Below are 18660 nucleotides of genomic sequence, written 5' to 3'. Positions count from 1 at the left end.
ACCAAATTGTCAAAACAAAAATTCTTTCTCACATTGACAATATTTAAGCGGTGGTGCAAAGGTTCTCATGTCCTAAATAAAGTTTTGTCTTTGAAAATATGTTAATATGTTTTAACATATGGCCCGTGTTCCCCAGCAGACACACAGACAATACAGCATGTGCAAAGGTCAGATTTTCTATGACGTCACGCAACAGTGGCTCAGGCGAAATATTTGTTTTTTAATCAAACGTTTTTTTTCCCGCCCCGAAAATGCTCACTCACGTAACCAAAGAACCAAATACAAAAAGATATGTTGTTTTAATGTTGCCAACGTATTCACTTTGAATTTAGTTGATGTCACGTGACAAGCGAAAACGCGTACTTTATTGTGTTATGCGTTTAAAATGAAGTAAATATGTCCAATACTTTTTCTTTATTTCGATGTAGATTTTCGATGAAGATCCAGGCACTTTTGTTTCCATACCTTCTTGGAACGGCGTTGAGTACATACTCTCCGTCATGTACGCCGGCGCAAACTAGGATGCCGAAGTTACCTTTTGCCACTTTTTACAGTACAACCCCGTATTTTTGCCTGTTTATTTCATACTCATTAATTATATTTATTTAGTCCAAAATTGATACAGAAATAATATAAAATACATATGAATGCGCAAGAGGTTGAAACAAACTTTTGCCAAGAAAACTATTGATGAGTGATATCAGGCGATTTGGCTGATTTGAATACTGGCTTCGTCACATATCAAATACATTGTACGTAAATAACTAAAACTGCCATACCCAATCGAATACAAAACGGTCCAGGAAATCTGAATTTGTGAAGGTTACACCATAGCCTCGTTCCTATCTCTCAACGCTGGGAGGGATTTTCATTTTTTTTAAATAACCAACAATATGTTAAAGGGCGGACAGGGATTTGATGCAAATGTTAGCACACCCCCTAGCCTAGCTCGGTACATTTATTGTCATGATATTGTCGTCCGAGCGATAATTTTTTGATGGTGTAGTTGATAGTGTTAGTGGCGACTACGTATGTTAATAAAACTCACGTGCGTATTTGCATATAGGGTCATCGGTATATATATGTATATAAGCCCCCGTCCGATGTAGGATGTATAATTTAGAATCGCCATAAATATATAAATAATATGAGGCAAATCGATTTGTACCATACCCATATATACGAGATCGTCGAATCCTACAAAACCTAAAAAACAGAAATGCGAGTTACTTGTTACACTACGCACGGGGAGAATTTCAACACCTATAATGTAATGCTCAACAATGATATAAGTAAAATAATTTTCCCGGATGCTACCTAATCATATCGGATCGTATCGTTTGGTAGAGAGTCTCCACATAAATTCAACAATACTACATTTTCGGTTTAATCACGTTTTCTCACAAAAATACTCATAATTTTGGGTACTAGGATTTATTGTCTCTTATGTAATTTGCAGATTTGTATTTGAATCAGAACGTTATCAAAACTTCCCTCAATCCGAGTGGTACTGATGACGTCACTCTTCGCCATGACAACACATTGTACTGTAAACACGCACTGTAGGCTTCAGTAGTTAAAATTTTTTATCAAAATTGGTGATAATTAGAATGTAAATCATTCAAATTAATTTAACGACAATCAGTAGAATTATCTATTATTGTGCCACTGTTAATATTAGTATTTTTTTCATTCCTGTTTAATAACCCTTTGTTCAGTGAGTGTTCATTTTGCAAAGGTAATTTTACCATTAACAAAGCCCTCGTTGAGAGCAGTCTTTCATGGACAGTCTGCATTTCGACCAGCTCCAGCGTATGACAATAGATTAGACATATAAATAGCTATTTATGATATTATAAGATTTTTTGTATATAAATTTCTGAGGGGGACTTATTGTGCAAGATCTGTATGAAGGAGTGCATTATAACGCGACAGGATCAGCGTACCGGATAGAATAGTACTTCTAACGATTATGATCATGTTACCGTGCACTGGGTAGCTCGCTTAGCAAAGTGGTGTTTCATTGAAAAGCAAAATTGACGCTCGCCGCATGGTTGTTAGTCGAAATTACCCCTTTCAAGCAATTTTCAGCAGCGAAAACTTTCCATTTTACCTCATTTTCGCGTTCTCCGGCTTTCATATCATTGTTTAGAATTTCACTGGCGATCAGCGTGTCCAGGATTACGGGAGAGTAAATGTTCAGTAATGGTTATTACCTGCTGGTTACGAATCAAAATAATGGTAATTTTCTCACCGACAGTAAAATAACATCTACAGTATTTTTAAGGAGCGTTCATCGTACTCGATAACGTTGTGAAATAATCCACCGTTGTGACGCAAATTAGATCATAAACAATCCAACATCATTCGAAAATTGAAAACGAAAAAAAACAAAACCTTTCTTGTGAGTAGAATCGTTGACGTAATACGAATTCAAACAACCGGAGACAGTGGCGCTTCTTTAAAAAATTGACGAATTTCGTTAAATGGATTCGTTGGAAGAACAACTATTCTGTACTGTGTTTTGGTGTATTCTCTCCGTTTTCTGTAATGAATAAATAGGATTTAGCTTATTTCATAGGACCGGAGGAAACGTTTATTATATTTTTATCATACACATTCTTCTCAAGTATTTTATCGTAGCTTTTTGTGTTCAAGACAACTATATGTGTACACACGGTGCTCTGAAATAAATAAATAAATAAATAAATAAATAAATAAATAAATAAATAAATAAATAAATAAATAAATAAATAAATAAATAAATAAATAAATAAATAAATAAATAAATAAATAAATAAATAACGTTTTCCGTGTTGGTTGTCCCACCCGACGCGCTCAAGTGCGGCATGGTATGCGGGAATGCAAGTCTCACATGGCTGGACACTGGAATGCACAACATAGCGGGCCAGGACTGGTATGCTCCAATATACTTAGCGACTCAGTCAAGATTTCAAGAACTATTCTCTTGACAAAATACTGCTAACGAGAAAAAATATGTGTCGAAATTCTACAACTTAAAACAAGTACCTTGGTATTTAGGGGGTGAGTGACGCCTGTGTGGAGATGTGAAAGACAGCCCCCCCCCAAGTAACACAGGTACATACCCATCGGCTAATACAGATGGATTGAGGTGCCTACTTCAACTTGCAATTTACGGTGATTTGGGTGGTCTTGACTGGTCTGCGTTGATTGGTAATGTAAACGACTACAGGTCGATAATTTCTAATTCAAACAAGGTGGGGTAGTGCTTGATAAGACGGTTTGTTCTTCATTGTTATGCTGTTTGTTATGTAAGTCGTTGGCACCCCTCTGGCTAATAGAACAGTACATGGTACAATCAATTAATTACCATTCAAGATGGGTTTGTTTTTAAAACACGATCCGTGTAGGGGTGGGAAGAGATAAACTTGTTGATTTTTCTAAGTGCCGAATGACGTGACACTGTGCAACTATTGTGAAATGGACAATAGTACGATTCTAACCTTGTTAATATCTTCGTACCTTTATCGCTATATAAATGCGCTCTGGTAGGTTATTAATACGACTCGTACCAGGGAAGTTTGCGAAATAATTCAGCGTTTATAATAAAACAAATCCAGAGCAAAAAAGATATCCGAGAGCGACAGTCGTCATACACGGGTTATAATGATTGCAAACTTTCACATCTATGGACTTGTAAGATCCCACTACTCAACGATTTCAATACGAATGAGACTCGACGATTGCAACCTCTTTATGTCACGTGTTTTGAATGTTTGCCATTATAGAGAATGGCACTGAGTGGCTGTTGGCAAACGCGTTATGTCAGAAGCCACTTCACCCTAACATAGGTGAACTTCACAGTCGCGTCAATGAAAGTCCGGAATGTGCGTATTTTTCCCTGTCATCTACACTTTGCGTTTAAATTCTCTAGTATCTCATACCATCTTAGAGTATATGTCCGTTTTTATTAAAATAAACAATCCGTTCTGACACATATTGACGCCGTGGTGTACTCGTAGTCACATGCCGGTACAGACGTTAAAAGAATTCCGATTCATCATGGCCACGTTACTTTCAAAGTAATGCGGAAGACTAATAATGAGCATAGTTTTTTTTTTATAAAACGATAACAAAAAACCAAACCACTCTTTTCTGTCTCGGCTTAGCGTCCCACTGTGACTGTTTCACTTGCCTAATTAGCGTTGCTATCCGACAGTGTTGAGGACAACCCGATTCTACACGGAGGTGATAATGTTAAGCCCGCGGTGGGAACCTGTAAACAAAGAGACGACTAGTGTTGGCGGAGCATATTGACTGAAACAAACATTCGCATTGTTACTAATGGAGTGCTTACTCATTAGGGCCTTTTCTTTCTCACTCATCTTCCGTTGACAGAGGAGGAGTTAAAAAGGCTTACTAGGACCATTTCCCGCCTACATTTGATTATCGGATAAACAGACCACGGAGCATTATTCTAGTTCTCGGCGCCGGGGGACAAATTTGGCAGCCCTACCGATCTAGATGAATGAATATGGATATGAATCACCATGCAGGTTGCGTAGAAACACTTTATTTTAGATGTCCAATCGGTGTACGGACCCCAAACTAGCAACTAGACTATTTCCCTCCACCGAGGGGGTCCCGCGCAAAGCTCCCTTATCCTATTGGCGATTACACCAGATCGAGGTCGAGGGAAGCGCCCAACTCGAACATACGGAGCGAATTGCGAAGCGCTTAGAGGGTATTGTGGGTAATTGCATTAACAGTGTGTTTTAATGCTAGTAGCACACAGGGCATCACCAATGAATCAATTGTTTGGCCGCCTTGATTGACAAGTGATCGCTTTAAAGAAATCGTACACATGGATTGCAGTGTTATTTGGTATTGAGACCACGGAAGCAACGTCGTGTACGTATCTGCATATACCTTTGCTCTGTTGTATACGTCCATCGCAGTTCTACAACAGCGGACGTGCATACACTAACACTCGGCACCTAAATATTCCAAAAAGATATGACTTCGGAAGTACTACGTCCGACCGTCAGTATGGATGCTATCACTAACCCGTCGAAACCACTACAGTGCAGCAGCATGCTCTCCCCACCGCTACACCGAGGCAACTCCGCCGTATCAAAAGCCAGCGCCTACTCCATAGACAGTATACTGGGAAATCGACCGTCTTCTCCGCCACGTTCCCCTCTCTCCCGGTCACCCCAAATAACATTGAGCAACATGGAAAACAGGCTAGGCGAGGCAGCGAGTCCGGCCGCGACCGAGTCACGGTCCGAAACGGACCGGTGTGCTGTGAATGACGAGCGAGCAACGCCGCCGCTAAACCGTGGATGTACACCAGCAATCGACGGTAGGTTACTCACTATGATACATTCAGTGGTTTAATGTGTCCAGACAAAAGAAAATGCATTAATTTGAAACATGTTCATTGTAAATTCGGAAATATTCTATATCACCAAATATCAAAGCGGTAAAAGTTCATCAAATTATATTTTGTGCTGGAAACGGAATATGCGAAGTACCTGCATTATTGGCACCGCGGTGCTCATGTACGTTCAGTTCATTGACGCAGTGGTATATTTCTGTATGTGTTTATTTGTTTTAACTAGTGACACCGGCAACAAATATACCTCCCCTGGCGTCGCTTGTTGCTGAATCCTCCGCTCAAGCCTTGCTGTATCATGTGATCTTTCCCCAGCCTAGCCCGAGCCTCCATGGTGTGCGTTCTTTCAGCTTTCTAAGCGCGGCTTTCTCGTATCATATTATTATGTGCATTGTATTTAAAACAATGATACAAACACAGTAATTGCAAAACGTTGCGCTAATAGACTTCAGAACAGGATGCTACACGAGTGTTAGTCAAGAGTTACGACGAGTTACCGCATCACAAGCTGACGCGAACAACACACGGGATGACGATTTGTTTTCACTGTACCCACCAAGGGACGAGAAACATACTACATAAGCGATATCATCAATGTAAATAAAATCCACGTCTTCTAGTTTTACATCCGTCAAATACTCCACCCAATTTAGTCGCTTACACGATAGTAATAATTTTATTTCTTTGTGACTGTGTACGATAGTTGCACGCACTATTTCCACCTCAATAGACACATTCAGTTTTGTCACAACTCTTAATTTGACGAATGATTAATTAATTAGTTCATTCAGGCGCCGTTTGTTGACATGATATGATATTAAATTAATTTAATATGTCGCGTGTCTGTTTCACTACTTTGCCCCGTTTTACAAATGAGTGAATATACTAGGATATTATGCGGCATCTTTATCTCATTGTACGCTGTTCTACGTTTGAACACTACGATGTCATGTTAAAATGTGTCTATCAATCAGTGAGTAATTTTCTTTATAAGTATTTTATTTGCAGCTTTTTGTTGTGGCGATTCACTAGTTTCAGTAATAGCCCCGATTAAACACATTACGTTTTATTCTTCAGTATTGGGCTGATAATAATATCACAAGAAATAAAAAAAATAGTTTAATTAAACAAATCCCCCGGGGTATTAGCTGATATAGGCGGGATAATGGGCCTTTATTAACTCAATTTATTATTTGGCTATTCACTGTCAATTCCTCCCTTTGTATGCAATTGATAAATTCTCGGTTCGTTCAGAATTAATATAAACAGGGCAAACATAATGACACCCGTATTTACAAGCTTTCATCATCTGAAGTTGGAGAATATGTATTCTATTGTATAATCTCCGTACCAGAGTGTAACACTACTATTAATTTCGCAGACGGTTTTATTTAATATTTAGTTAAATTGAGAAAATGAGGGATAAAATGCCAGAAATTTGAGTAGGTGTGAATATTACGCGCTGACAGCTAAAACGCCATTTCAGTTACACGTGCTCGAGATGCCCCACACTGCCTGTGCGTTACTTTCAAATTATCAAGTTATAACGACGGAAGATTGCTTCCTTGTTTGTTATCTCATTAGTTGTCAAAATCTTGCGCGTCTCGTGTATATTGAAATGTCAGTTAACATGTCGAAGTTGGTTTCTGGTTGTGTCAGTCATCCACTTTTTTATTTCGTTCTCATTTCCATTCCCTCACTTTCCAGATGTCGAAGCGAAAACACCCTCAAGAAGCGTTAGTGGTTCCCCGGTTTGTGAACACTTATTGGACGAGAGTATTGAGGCGAGTTCCAAAGACGGCGACGATCAAAAACTAGAACCAAATTCGGAACAAGATAGCCCGTCGGAGAAACCACGAAAAGTACGACGCAGTCGCACAACGTTCACCACCTACCAGTTGCACCAATTAGAAAGGGCTTTTGAAAAAACACAGTACCCGGATGTATTCACTCGAGAAGAACTCGCTCTCCGATTGGACCTCAGCGAAGCCAGAGTACAGGTAAACAATCACAAATTTAACTGTTTTTTAACTTTTATTCTCATTTCTTCGCTGCTTTTGCGAATTTTTACGGAAGGAAACAAGTAGATGATGATTGTTTTCAAGCCAGAAATTTTAAAATGTATAGTCATCCTTCAATAATGATAATTTTTAGCTTAGCGAAGAGTAGAAATATACGATGTACACCGTGGCAACCATTATGAATGTTGAAACGAAAGAGAAGTAATGTCTTGCCATGAAACAATATACATCATCATATAGTCTCTATGTAAACTGATAACTCTCTCAAAATGATAAAAAATATATCCCAAGAATCGCACCCATGTATGCGCGGCGTCCGTATCAGAGAGGGGAAAGTTGATTTTCCGACCTGTATAAGAAAGCACTCTGTCTAGACTTAATTTCTTTTTTATTCCAAGGACAATCTAAGGTACGGTCAACATCGCCTCCGGGAAACGTTATTTGACTTAATTTTTCTGTACCCTTCTACGTAAACAACACGCAAAATAGATAATTGCTGTTAAACACGTGAAATGGGCTTTGCTCTGTCGTTTGCATCCAATTTTGAAAATGTACGTCGATTCCACGGCTCCCCTGCGTCACACTCAGGTAAAATCTCAATATTTGGACTTGCATAGGTGGATGGACGCGGGGGTACGCCATTATGCTTATGTATTATGACGTAATACCGACGTTATTACACGAAATACGGGACTGTTTTTCATTTAAAGGTTAGTTGTCTATCTGCGACAGGGTAGAACTAGCAATAGTATGATTGGAACTTGGAAAGGAGAAACAAGTACTTAAACATTTTCTTGAATGATCACGTAGATGGCGCCTATGACTATGGGAATATGTGGAATACTTAGACGAGAATATGTGGGCGCGTTGGAACGCAAGTCGCGTGCTTTTCCCTGTGTGTATTACGAGTGCAGAGAAGGGTGGAAATCTGTCGACGTTCAATTGAAACCTCTCCTCATATACCATTTTAGGAATTCCTAACACAATCCCCAATTTAAAGTGTTTTGTTCGGTAAATTGCCAGCATCTACGCTCCACTTGACGACGCCTTGTTCAGCGTCAACTCTATATCCAATCTCAGCAAGTGTTGTGGGACATACGTTAACATGGCCCCCGTAGCGTGACCGCATCGGCTCGTAGCTAAAAGCCTCGATATTCCTGGCATAGTCAATCCAAACCAGCGGAAATAATACGTTGTCACGGTGATACAGTTATCTGAAGAATCAATATGAAAAACAATACGACAGAGAAAAAAGATTTTTACATGTGAAATATACATACACATTGTGTATACACATAATTCGGCGCCATGTAATTAATGAAATTAACTACAGGTGTGTAGTAGCGATAATCTGTACAACATTATGATAGCCAATACTTCTCCACTGTTAGAATACTTAACCATTCTCACACATATACTGTATTTTCTCTAAATTACAAACAGTCATCTAAAGGTTTAACAAAATATTTTTAAGACAAAGCAAATAAAACCATTAATATTTATAGCATTTTGTCGAAAACAACTGAAACGTTAAGAATTAGACGCCTACACATAACCTTTTTTTCCTTTGTCGTGACAGTATTAACTATAATTTCACCAAAAACACAAATCTGAAATAAAACTGTTGTATCTTTTTAAACTGTTAAAAAAGAACATGTCATGATGACTACTAGGCAACCCAGAGTCTTATTTTCCGCTCATCACGACGCACCAGTATCTTTACCAACAGTTTACAAACACCATGCATTTGCCACGAAGTAACAGGGTTATGAGTTTAGCCATCCGTGCGATTCCTAAAATAAATACTAAACGATCTTAGCTAGGGATTGAAAACGTTCATTTATTAAAACCAAACTATGCCCAACCTGTATAAACAGCAGTGTAATTGTTGGGCGATTAACAGATTTGCATATTTTCCCCAGAGCATCGAGATCGTTTCCCATCCCATTTGTTTTCTATGTTTATGCGAAAAGGGATTATTTTCGAATAAATTGAATTTTGAAATCATGGATTATATGCTTCTGAAGCCCATATTGGCCACAATTAAATTAATTAAAGAACGGGATTGGAGATATTAGTGTAACGCTATACCGCACCGAGTTTATTCTGGTTGCACTGAACAACAGTATAAATTGAAGTGGAATTGTTACGGGTAGTTCCTTTTAAAAATACTTGTTGGTGGTAGTCGACCGGTTGCCATTTTAATTACCAAGTTTTCCCTGTCCATATGTATCTAACTTCCAATTGTAAAAAATAACATCTCTGCCAATATATGTTGTAAGGTTATATGTTTATACATAAATATAAGGCTATTTCTGTCGACCATGACTGAAAAACACGCATAAAATAACACTTGCATTGCTTGATGTTTTCTCTTACAACAACGCCGTCATTATTATCATCAATGGTAAAATATGCGATTATTTCCCCTTCCCTCTGGAAACATTCACTCATCGAAAACGTTGCATGATGAGGCATGATATTTTTTTTAATGTTCTAGCGATTAATTAGGGATATCTTGTCGTTCCCATGGTTTTATTCAATTGCCAGTTTACTTACATGGGGACCGCGAACATCGTAGTAAACAAATATCAAATTAAAGTAATAGATATATATTATTTCAACACACAAAATACGGTCGATGTCACATTATTCCATTACACATGTAGGGTGGAGCTTTTATTAAGTATGAGTTGTTGTTTCTCAACATCACCGATAAAATGTCAATTCTCGCTCAATTTATCACGAATGGTGAACACACTAAGGATCATTGACGAGGTCTGACCATGTGGTGGCCCGACAGTGAGCAATTACCAATACGTACCCGCCCTGTTTTCGACTACTCCGCACATAATGTTGAGTGAAAGCCAACAATAACCCGGATAACTCTTTCACGTACTAATACCCGGCTCCATACGGTATAGTGGACCGAGATTGAATCGCATACATGCCGGCCATGCGGATCCCCCGTCTGTGCAACGCTGATACAAACAAAAGAATTCAATATTAGTGCCAATTTAGAAGGTAGTAAAAAGAACAACATTCGGTGGGAGCTCTTATTATAATAGATCATTAAACCAATCAAGTTGGTGAATATTGGTCTTCTATCTCAAAGAAACATTTTGTTTCAACAATATGACATAATCCACATAGTTTATCAGTATGTATAGTTCTCTGAATAGACCCTATATGCTCTGTTGAGAGGTTGCTACCAGACGAAGCTTGCACGCTATCTAGGGCTCTTCGCCTGACATCCGGGCTATGTATCTTGTTTCAGCAATTTTAAAAATCTTTTGTTGGGCTTCTTTTTTTAAAACCTGTTTCCGATCGGTTGCTGCAAGTATGCACCGTATGCGCGAACACACCATAGGAAGGAAAATACGTACTTGCGTGTGCGTGTTAGACCTTGTTGACATACAGGCGCTTACAAATAGACTTTTAGTTAAAATGCTAACTTGTTGCGTGTTAGTGTTGCCCAAAATTGCGTGGGTAAGCATTAAGGTTTACATGTATTGTATTGTATTGTAAATTTAAAGATAAATGTAATGACAATTCGGATCACAAAATAAATAAAAGTTTGTCATATCGCTCTCAGTTGAAATTAAATAGTCAGTGGCCGCCATCATCACTCCGTTCCCGGTTCGGGTCATTATGATTGGCAGGTACGACAGTGTACTAAAATAGCTATGTTAGATGGTTGCGTTGTCGCCTGACTAATTAACACAAACACACACACGGGTAAATTGTTTGTTACTCAATTATTTTCGTCCGTTATAAATTAAGTGCTTCCATCGAGGGATGTTACCGTCAGATCATATCTTCTGCCCAGTGCCCACCGAACGCCACTCACATTGTGCGACAGTAGTATACTGTAGTACAAACCAAAAATGCACGCCAGTAACTGTCGGTTAGCACACATTCCGTTCTGGTTCTAAAAGCGCCAATTGGATTTATTAATTTAATTAGTACAATTGTTAAAACTCACTGCATTGGCCGTTAGACACATTAACACATCGTTGCAATAACAGGAGTGGTTGTTGTCGGACGTTTTAGGGGCCTTTTCTGTAATTAAACAATTCACGATGGCAGTTACTTCATTGGACTCTTGTCAGACTAGTCTGATAGATTACTTCTTGCATTCATCTGACCCAAAGTGAAGTGAATCAATTTACTCCAAATATTAATTGACATGTGAAACAAGTTGTTTAGGTTAATACCCTATATATATATTTTTTTAAATTAAAAAAAAAAAACACAGATCGTACTGTATTTATCTCAAATATTGTCAACTATCAATTCATCATCAGCCAACAGGATTTACACGCAGTTATGAAGATACTCGTCATTTAAATGGTGCATGATTGTCAACGGAGCGCGGATGGGGCAACTTACCTACATATATATACTGGTCGATGTTTCGTGTTTCCTCGCGTCGGTGTGGGTCATGCACGGACACAGGAAATATGATAGAACACACTTAACCTGCATCATTTTCCAAAAGAAAAAAGTCTCTTTGTTTCGTTCACAGTAATTACATCGCATTCCAATATTAGCCGAGTAATTGAGGGAAGTCATAGCCTTTATATAGGCAGCCAAATTTCCACGGGTTTGCTCGATTCTGGATTTAATTGCCATAGCCAATTTTGTCGAAAAAAAAAGAAAAGAAAAAAAGAAACTCACCGGGGTAAAGAGTTCAATTTCCTGAGCGAGCAATTTTTATTGTGAGAGGCTGTTTGATATTAACCATAGTGTATATTACATCGCCCTATTCACTTTTCGTACCCCTTTTCTGCTTCGTTGCAATGAAATTAACACGATATTGCCACCAATTTGACGAGGGTATTGAGTGCAGGCCTGCGAATGACTTTTGACAGGCTTGGTTGGCGCTATTACCAGCATCATCATCATTATCACACTCCAGTGAAAGTGAAATGAAATAAAACCGACGCTCGGTGTGTTTTTGTGACATGTTGGCGAAACCGACAATCAACTCACACAATGCATGTCAAGTCATAGTGGTTAATTTCACTTCTATAATGGCAAAGTTCCTCTCGACTCAATTTAAAAAGAAATTTATATAATATTCTCAGACAATGTCATATAAAGTTGTTAATTCAGTCTTTCTTGCCATAGCCTCCTTTGCTTATTTTTCTCCATTTTCACAATTTCGACCAGACCCCTTTTTTGTCATTAAATTCTTCACAAGTGAGCATTTTATGAAAGACTCTCAAATTTTCCATTTCATTTTATTGTTGATTTGCTTTAAAATATAAATTGGTTCAGCTTAATTTACAAATGATTTTTTTTCTTCGTTTTGCTGTTCGGTAGCTGTTTTATATTATCTTTAAGCAACACGTAAGATAAACAGAATATAATATAATATGAGCAAATAGAAAACGTGTATTTAAACTCATTTCTGAATAGCAAAGTCAATTTTCACAAAATGTAAATATTTTTTTGGTTAAAACAATTTTGACCAAGCCCCGTAAGCAATGGAAAATTATGACCGTTTGGATCAACATTAGCGTAGAAATTCTGAATGCTAAAAATTCAGGTGTAAACGTTTGCACCAGAATGTTGGCAAGAAGACAATTATGGCGCTTAAAGAGAAAAGAGTTATAGTGTAGACAAACTTAGACCCGTCTAACTGACATTTAAATTAGATGTTTATCGATGGCACCCATCACTGCGAGGCTTGTACGTGATGCCTCGATGTCTACACGTCCCTGCCTGCATCAAGTCCACATCTAGTAACCATCGACAACACGAAACCAACAAATCAAATAGTTACACCTTCTCCCCATTTACCAGCACCGTGGCTCACAGACGTTCCTAAAAAAAACTCATTCAACCGTATGTCTGTACGGTTCCTATAATATATCTTGAATATCATCTTTGTTTAAAATCGGGGAATAGGGGTGCGCGGACATTAAATTACCCGGTTGTATTGTACAATGTGCCTATGCTGTATTATATTGACTTCTTGTACCGGTATGTTGGCGAGTACTGCGGCTGCGTCACACACGTGCTCAACGGTTCATGCCAGTTGTATTATCTCGTTGTATTGCTGTATTCACCGTCGCCTACACCACCGCTGTACTCGTGTGTATTCACGGTTGCCTACACTACCGTTGTACCCGCTTGTTGATGTTCTAGATATAACACTTGATTACCTGAATAAACAACGACATAGGTCAGCTGTACAGTCATATTTTATTGTTATTATTAAAGGCAAGATATTTATCACCGACACGCGCTGTTGAAGTCATGCTTGTCAATATCATTTATACGACCACCGCCCCGCCATCACGTGCACGTTTCCGCACCGAGAGCGCGCGCATTTAATTCGTACCCACATTTTAATATCCAGTATATAACAAATATATTTTAAAAACCACATCGGATAATGCCGGCATTATTATTATATTCCATATAATTATGTTGTGGCTTGATACCAACAAAAATGACGAGTACAAACAAAAATGACGAGTACATTTCCTCGACAAGCACATGCTAGGATCAAATCAAATCAAATTATCGTACATGTATTTATAAAATCAAGGAAAATTAATGATCTCAGTTGTATGGAATAACAGTGATGTGCGCAACCAATTAAAACAGCTCTTTTTTTGTCCGACAAATTGAAACCCCAAACCGAAAAGGTGACAGTCACGTGACACCACGTCAGTGAAATGAACATTGGTTGATACCAGCATATTGACAACGACACAAGGTTAAATACAGAATAGCTCACCGAATTACTACAATTGCTTTCAAAGATAAAAAAAAATATTTCAATTAGCTGTAAATACTGGCATATTACTAGCTAAATAGAGGTTCCCATGAGTGTAGTGTTTTTTTCCCATCAAACCTGGCGTGTGCATGATGCTTTTCGTCATGCTGTATCCTGTCTTTTAGCAATTTGCGCCAATTTGAAAATCTTTTGCTTAAATTGTCGAATTCCACGTGTCAATTATCACTCCATTTGATTATCTCTGTAATTCCCCCTCATTATGGACAATTTGGCTCATTCGCAGTGCATTCGGGCTTTCTTTCGCTGTACTTACCAAAAGGAGAGATTTTTTTCCCTATTTTTCCTGCTTGTTCTTTTTTCCCTAGTTTTTTGTTAAACGTAAACTACATGCATTGTCATGGATACGTGTTGTGTGCATACTACTGCGTTCCCGGCTACTCATCGGCTGGACTGTATAACTCAAAACCTGTTCTTATTTGATTTGAAACGCGGCATTTTTAATCTAATTCCCAGCCAGCCTATTGAGTCTATAACTGAATTAGTGGCTGTACGATTCACATGAAAAGTGTACATGCTTTTTCCATTAATACACTGTATCCTTCCTTAATTGTGGCAATTATTAGTAGTTAAAAACAAATCATTCGCCTGATTACAGTTAAAATAGCATTTTCACGTAGTGTATTTGGGGTTATAACTATCTTTATTGGAAAAGAAAAACATGCTCACACGCGCGCCTTACTCGCAATATCATGTTCCAGTTTGAAAACAACAATGCGGATATACAGAATGTTATTTTCAGAGTGAAACGGGCAAACGCACTGCTATATTAATTGTTCTCAGAAACGGTTTGAATAAAATATTGGGTTGTTATAATGCTTTTTACGTCATCTAAGCTCATATAAGAAGTATAAATGTATGTTTCGATAATTGTTCGTCTTATCGTTGGTGGTATTTACCAATAATTTCGTGACAAGTGCACAGGGGAACAAAACGACACTTCTTCAATTTCGTTTCTTCACAATATTATTTTTTTTTTCATACTATGTTCACATTGAACCCTGAATTATAAAACAACGCAGACAATTTCTTTAATTTCGGTTATTGTTAATTTAATTTGTTTTCTGAGAAATATATTTAATTTTCAAAACATTTCACCCGATGAAAATCAGTTTAATTCCGGGTGAGAAATTTTGCTTTACTTTGTTTATAATTTTAAACTCATTTTGTACGCATGGCAAATTATCCCGGTATTGATATTTCATATTATGTTCTCTTATAGGTGTGGTTTCAGAACAGGAGGGCAAAATGGCGGAAGAGAGAGAAAGCACTCGGCAGAGAGAGTCCAAATTTCCTATCTCCATACAATGGCGACTTGAGCCCCGTCTCTGAACTAAATGCTCATTATTCAAGTGCTGAAAGATTGTGGGCAAACAATTTAGTCGCCAATTTGCCGTATTTGACCGGTGTAGGTCCGATGCAGGCACTCACCACTCCTCGGGGGCCGTTTCTTCCAGCGCCGGCGCCCTATTTCCACGGTAAATCAATTGATGGACTCCTGGCCAATTACATGTGTAATGGTCTCCCAGGCAGTTTGCTGACGGCGGCGGCGACGTCTTCCGCGTCGCTTCACCAGCTGTCTTCGCCACATTCCTCACTGCCAGTCAGCGCGGTCTCACCGATAGATATAGCAGATGCATACGGAATAAGAAAATCAAGTATAGACGCTTTAAGGCTGAAAGCCAAAGAACATTCGACGACGTCGCTCGACAGTTCCTAAACGAGGGTGTTTCATTATCGGAGAAAGCTTTATCCGGACTATCCTTTTTCAGGGAACAAGCACTCACGTAGTAAATGTAGTATATAGTATACTTAATATATATAAATAACGTATGGGTGGTGTAACCGCATCGTACCGAGTACTGCAGTAGCGTACCGAGTACTGCAATGGTAGAAGAAAAGTACCACTACGCCCTTCAAGTTCCGTCGCCGGGACTGTTGGTAGCTCATCCGGAGTGCCCGAAAGGAAACTGTGATCAAATGTTGGGATTGTTGTTACCATGGTATATTGTGTCAATTTCAGTGTACTTTTATAGAATTTGTTTAACACTCAATAATACCCTTCTCAAGTTATACGTACAGCAATTGCGATTGCAGCAATGTAGTCATTACGCCGAAATGACAATGGGGGCGCTATAGCACCAGTGCGGCTCAAGAACTCGGTTACTGAGTGTCCATTTTTGTTTGCGGCCAGACTAGTTCACTTCAAAATGTAACATTTCTCTCAGGCCTTGGTATGCGTTTCATTCCGATTTTTTTTCCTGCTTATATTTTCAAACTCGGTGATACGTTAGTACAACTTACACAATCTGTTTCGACAGAGTTCACTAACTTCGCTAGTGAACGTTTGAAATTGAGAAATAAACCGCAGGGGTGTCTTAATGAAAAGATGGTATCATCTGAAAATGTGTAATTTATTGGGAAGTAATAATAACCTGTGTGTAGATTCAACTTTTGCAAGCAACTAGTCGGGTCGTTTCCTATCACATTTTTCCAGATTTTCAAACCAAATTTACCCGATATCACATGTTATTCAACGCGTGCGTTAAATTTATTAATTCCCAACAATTCCCAACTCAAAATTTAAGACAAAATGAATGAATCTATTATATGCTCACTGACAAATGCTCCGGGGGCAAATTGTTTACACAAGTTGATTTATAATTCAAAAACCACTTTCAAGGTATAATTTTCTACATGAAAACCGCCAGGCAACTTGAAGGTGCCGACAGCGCCTCTCAATATATCAAAATAAAGCATCAACTCAATATGATTGCATTATGATGATATTCTATCTGGTAATTTGGCAGTTGATCCATGACGTCATACATTCACACGTGTCGTTTTATTCGGTATTAATTTAGACTGATTTGCCGAAGGGCGTGCTAGTGTCACGTGACATCAATAGATGAAATTGTTAATTTCCCCTTTTCAGACCGATGCGATTACATCTGATTGGTTTTGATCTATTTAATAACACGGGCATCAAGTAGCGCATGAACGAACATCGCCACAATTTCATTTTCCTCGCTAGGTTAAAGGCGGTGTTATAATAGATAGTGTCTCACACCACCGCTAGGCGTCCTCGTCACGTGACACGGAGTTAGACAGTGTTGACCATATATGGAAGATCATTCTGTATATCTGGGCTATTAAATATGGCCGCCAACGCAGGAATATTGTAACTATACTATGGTAGATTTTTATGTAAATATAGGAATATTAACTAAAGTTAAGGCCATTATTTTGCATATATGAGGTCACCGTCGATATACGGTATCTAAGTTATTATTTTGTGCAATAAAATGTTGTATGACACATTTATTTTCGCGTTTTTCTTTTTTTTCCCACACAGATATATATCATTCTAAACTAGTTGAAGAGAATTCCCAAAGTAAATCATTATCTCAAATTGTTGATAATAATTTCCATTTTAAAAAGACAGTCAAAGAAGAAACAAAATTAGAATTAAGTGCAGTTATTGTGAAACGGTCTGCACTCCGAGTAGAATGTACATGTCTATATTTACAAAATATGACAATTATTCGATGTATACTATTACGGGCTGGAAAAATATCTGTGAATTTGAAATTATGATTTTGCGATCCCACGAGATTAGTGACCTATCGCGCAGGTGAAGGTCAAATGCGCATGCGTAGTACCCCTTTGGCCGCCAGTTACTGAATGCCTTGTTTTTATCAACATTTGGGGGGTTATAATTTAACGTGGACAAAACAATGACGCGCTTATGTGACCCATGACATGATGCATTAGTTAATTTCACGATTGTGCGACGAACAGTTGTAATTAATCTGACTAACACACGATATATGCAAAGCCGTTTTTTAAACAACTCTTATCCCATTTATTCATTTTGTTATAATTGAATATCATGTATAAGTACTCAGAATTTATGAACCAGGGTGATATCAAGAAAAATGTGTCAATATTCATCTTGACAAGTCACTATAAATAGTAGAAAATGAAATTCATCAGTTCAAACCAACATCAGTTCAACACCAAGCAATCAAACCAATCAGATAGCAGCTTTTATTGTTTGTTGACATTTTGATTTTTGACGTATACAATTCGGCCTTGCATATATGCTTCGACACTACTGCTATGTGAGGCTAAATATTGGTCCCCGAGTCGCGAGAGTTTAAATGACGGGTGATAAGAAAATGACATCGCTTGCGTTTAACTTTCCAAAAATAACAAATTAAAAAAATTTGATTACGAGACCCTGTGTATTGATACAAATTGTGATTCGTCACTGAAAAAGTGAAAAAGTTTCCCACTAATGGTTTTGTTTTATTTTCTATATTTATTGAATAGCGCAGTCGTCATGTGGCGCGCGTTCAAGTAAACAGTATATTTTGCACGCGTTGTACACGTCGCATGGAACTCACATCGAACGCTACGTGTTTTGAAAAATGTTCCGCTTTAAA

At 38.2% G+C, this 18660-nt stretch overlaps 1 protein-coding gene across 1 annotated transcript; it reads left to right on the top strand.

The window, feature by feature from the left end:
- The first annotated feature begins 4866 nt into the window (after window positions 1-4866).
- Window positions 4867-17536, top strand: LOC100366437 (aristaless-related homeobox protein A). Its single transcript, XM_002731157.4, has 3 exons — window positions 4867-5347; window positions 7088-7380; window positions 15435-17536. The coding sequence occupies exons 1-3, from the start codon at window positions 4999-5001 to the stop codon at window positions 15930-15932; spliced, it is 1140 nt and encodes a 379-aa protein (XP_002731203.1). The 5' UTR covers window positions 4867-4998; the 3' UTR covers window positions 15933-17536.
- Window positions 17537-18660: the final 1124 nt, after the last annotated feature.

The sequence above is a fragment of the Saccoglossus kowalevskii genome, chromosome 13 (genome assembly GCF_978046115.1).
Source record: "Saccoglossus kowalevskii chromosome 13, keSacKowa6.1, whole genome shotgun sequence".
NCBI classification, from domain to species: Eukaryota; Metazoa; Hemichordata; class Enteropneusta; family Harrimaniidae; genus Saccoglossus; species Saccoglossus kowalevskii.
This window is presented reverse-complemented; position numbering and strand designations above follow the sequence as displayed.

What these genes read in the sequence shown, in the direction of transcription:
- LOC100366437 (XM_002731157.4), top strand. Translation starts at nt 4,999, where the DNA reads ATGACTTCGGAAGTACTACGTCCGACCGTCAGTATGGATGCTATCACT. An exon ending in ATGTACACCAGCAATCGACG is followed by an intron (nt 5,348 to 7,087) that starts GTAGGTTACTCA and finishes CTCACTTTCCAG; the next exon opens with ATGTCGAAGCGAAAACACCC. An exon ending in TCAGCGAAGCCAGAGTACAG is followed by an intron (nt 7,381 to 15,434) that starts GTAAACAATCAC and finishes GTTCTCTTATAG; the next exon opens with GTGTGGTTTCAGAACAGGAG.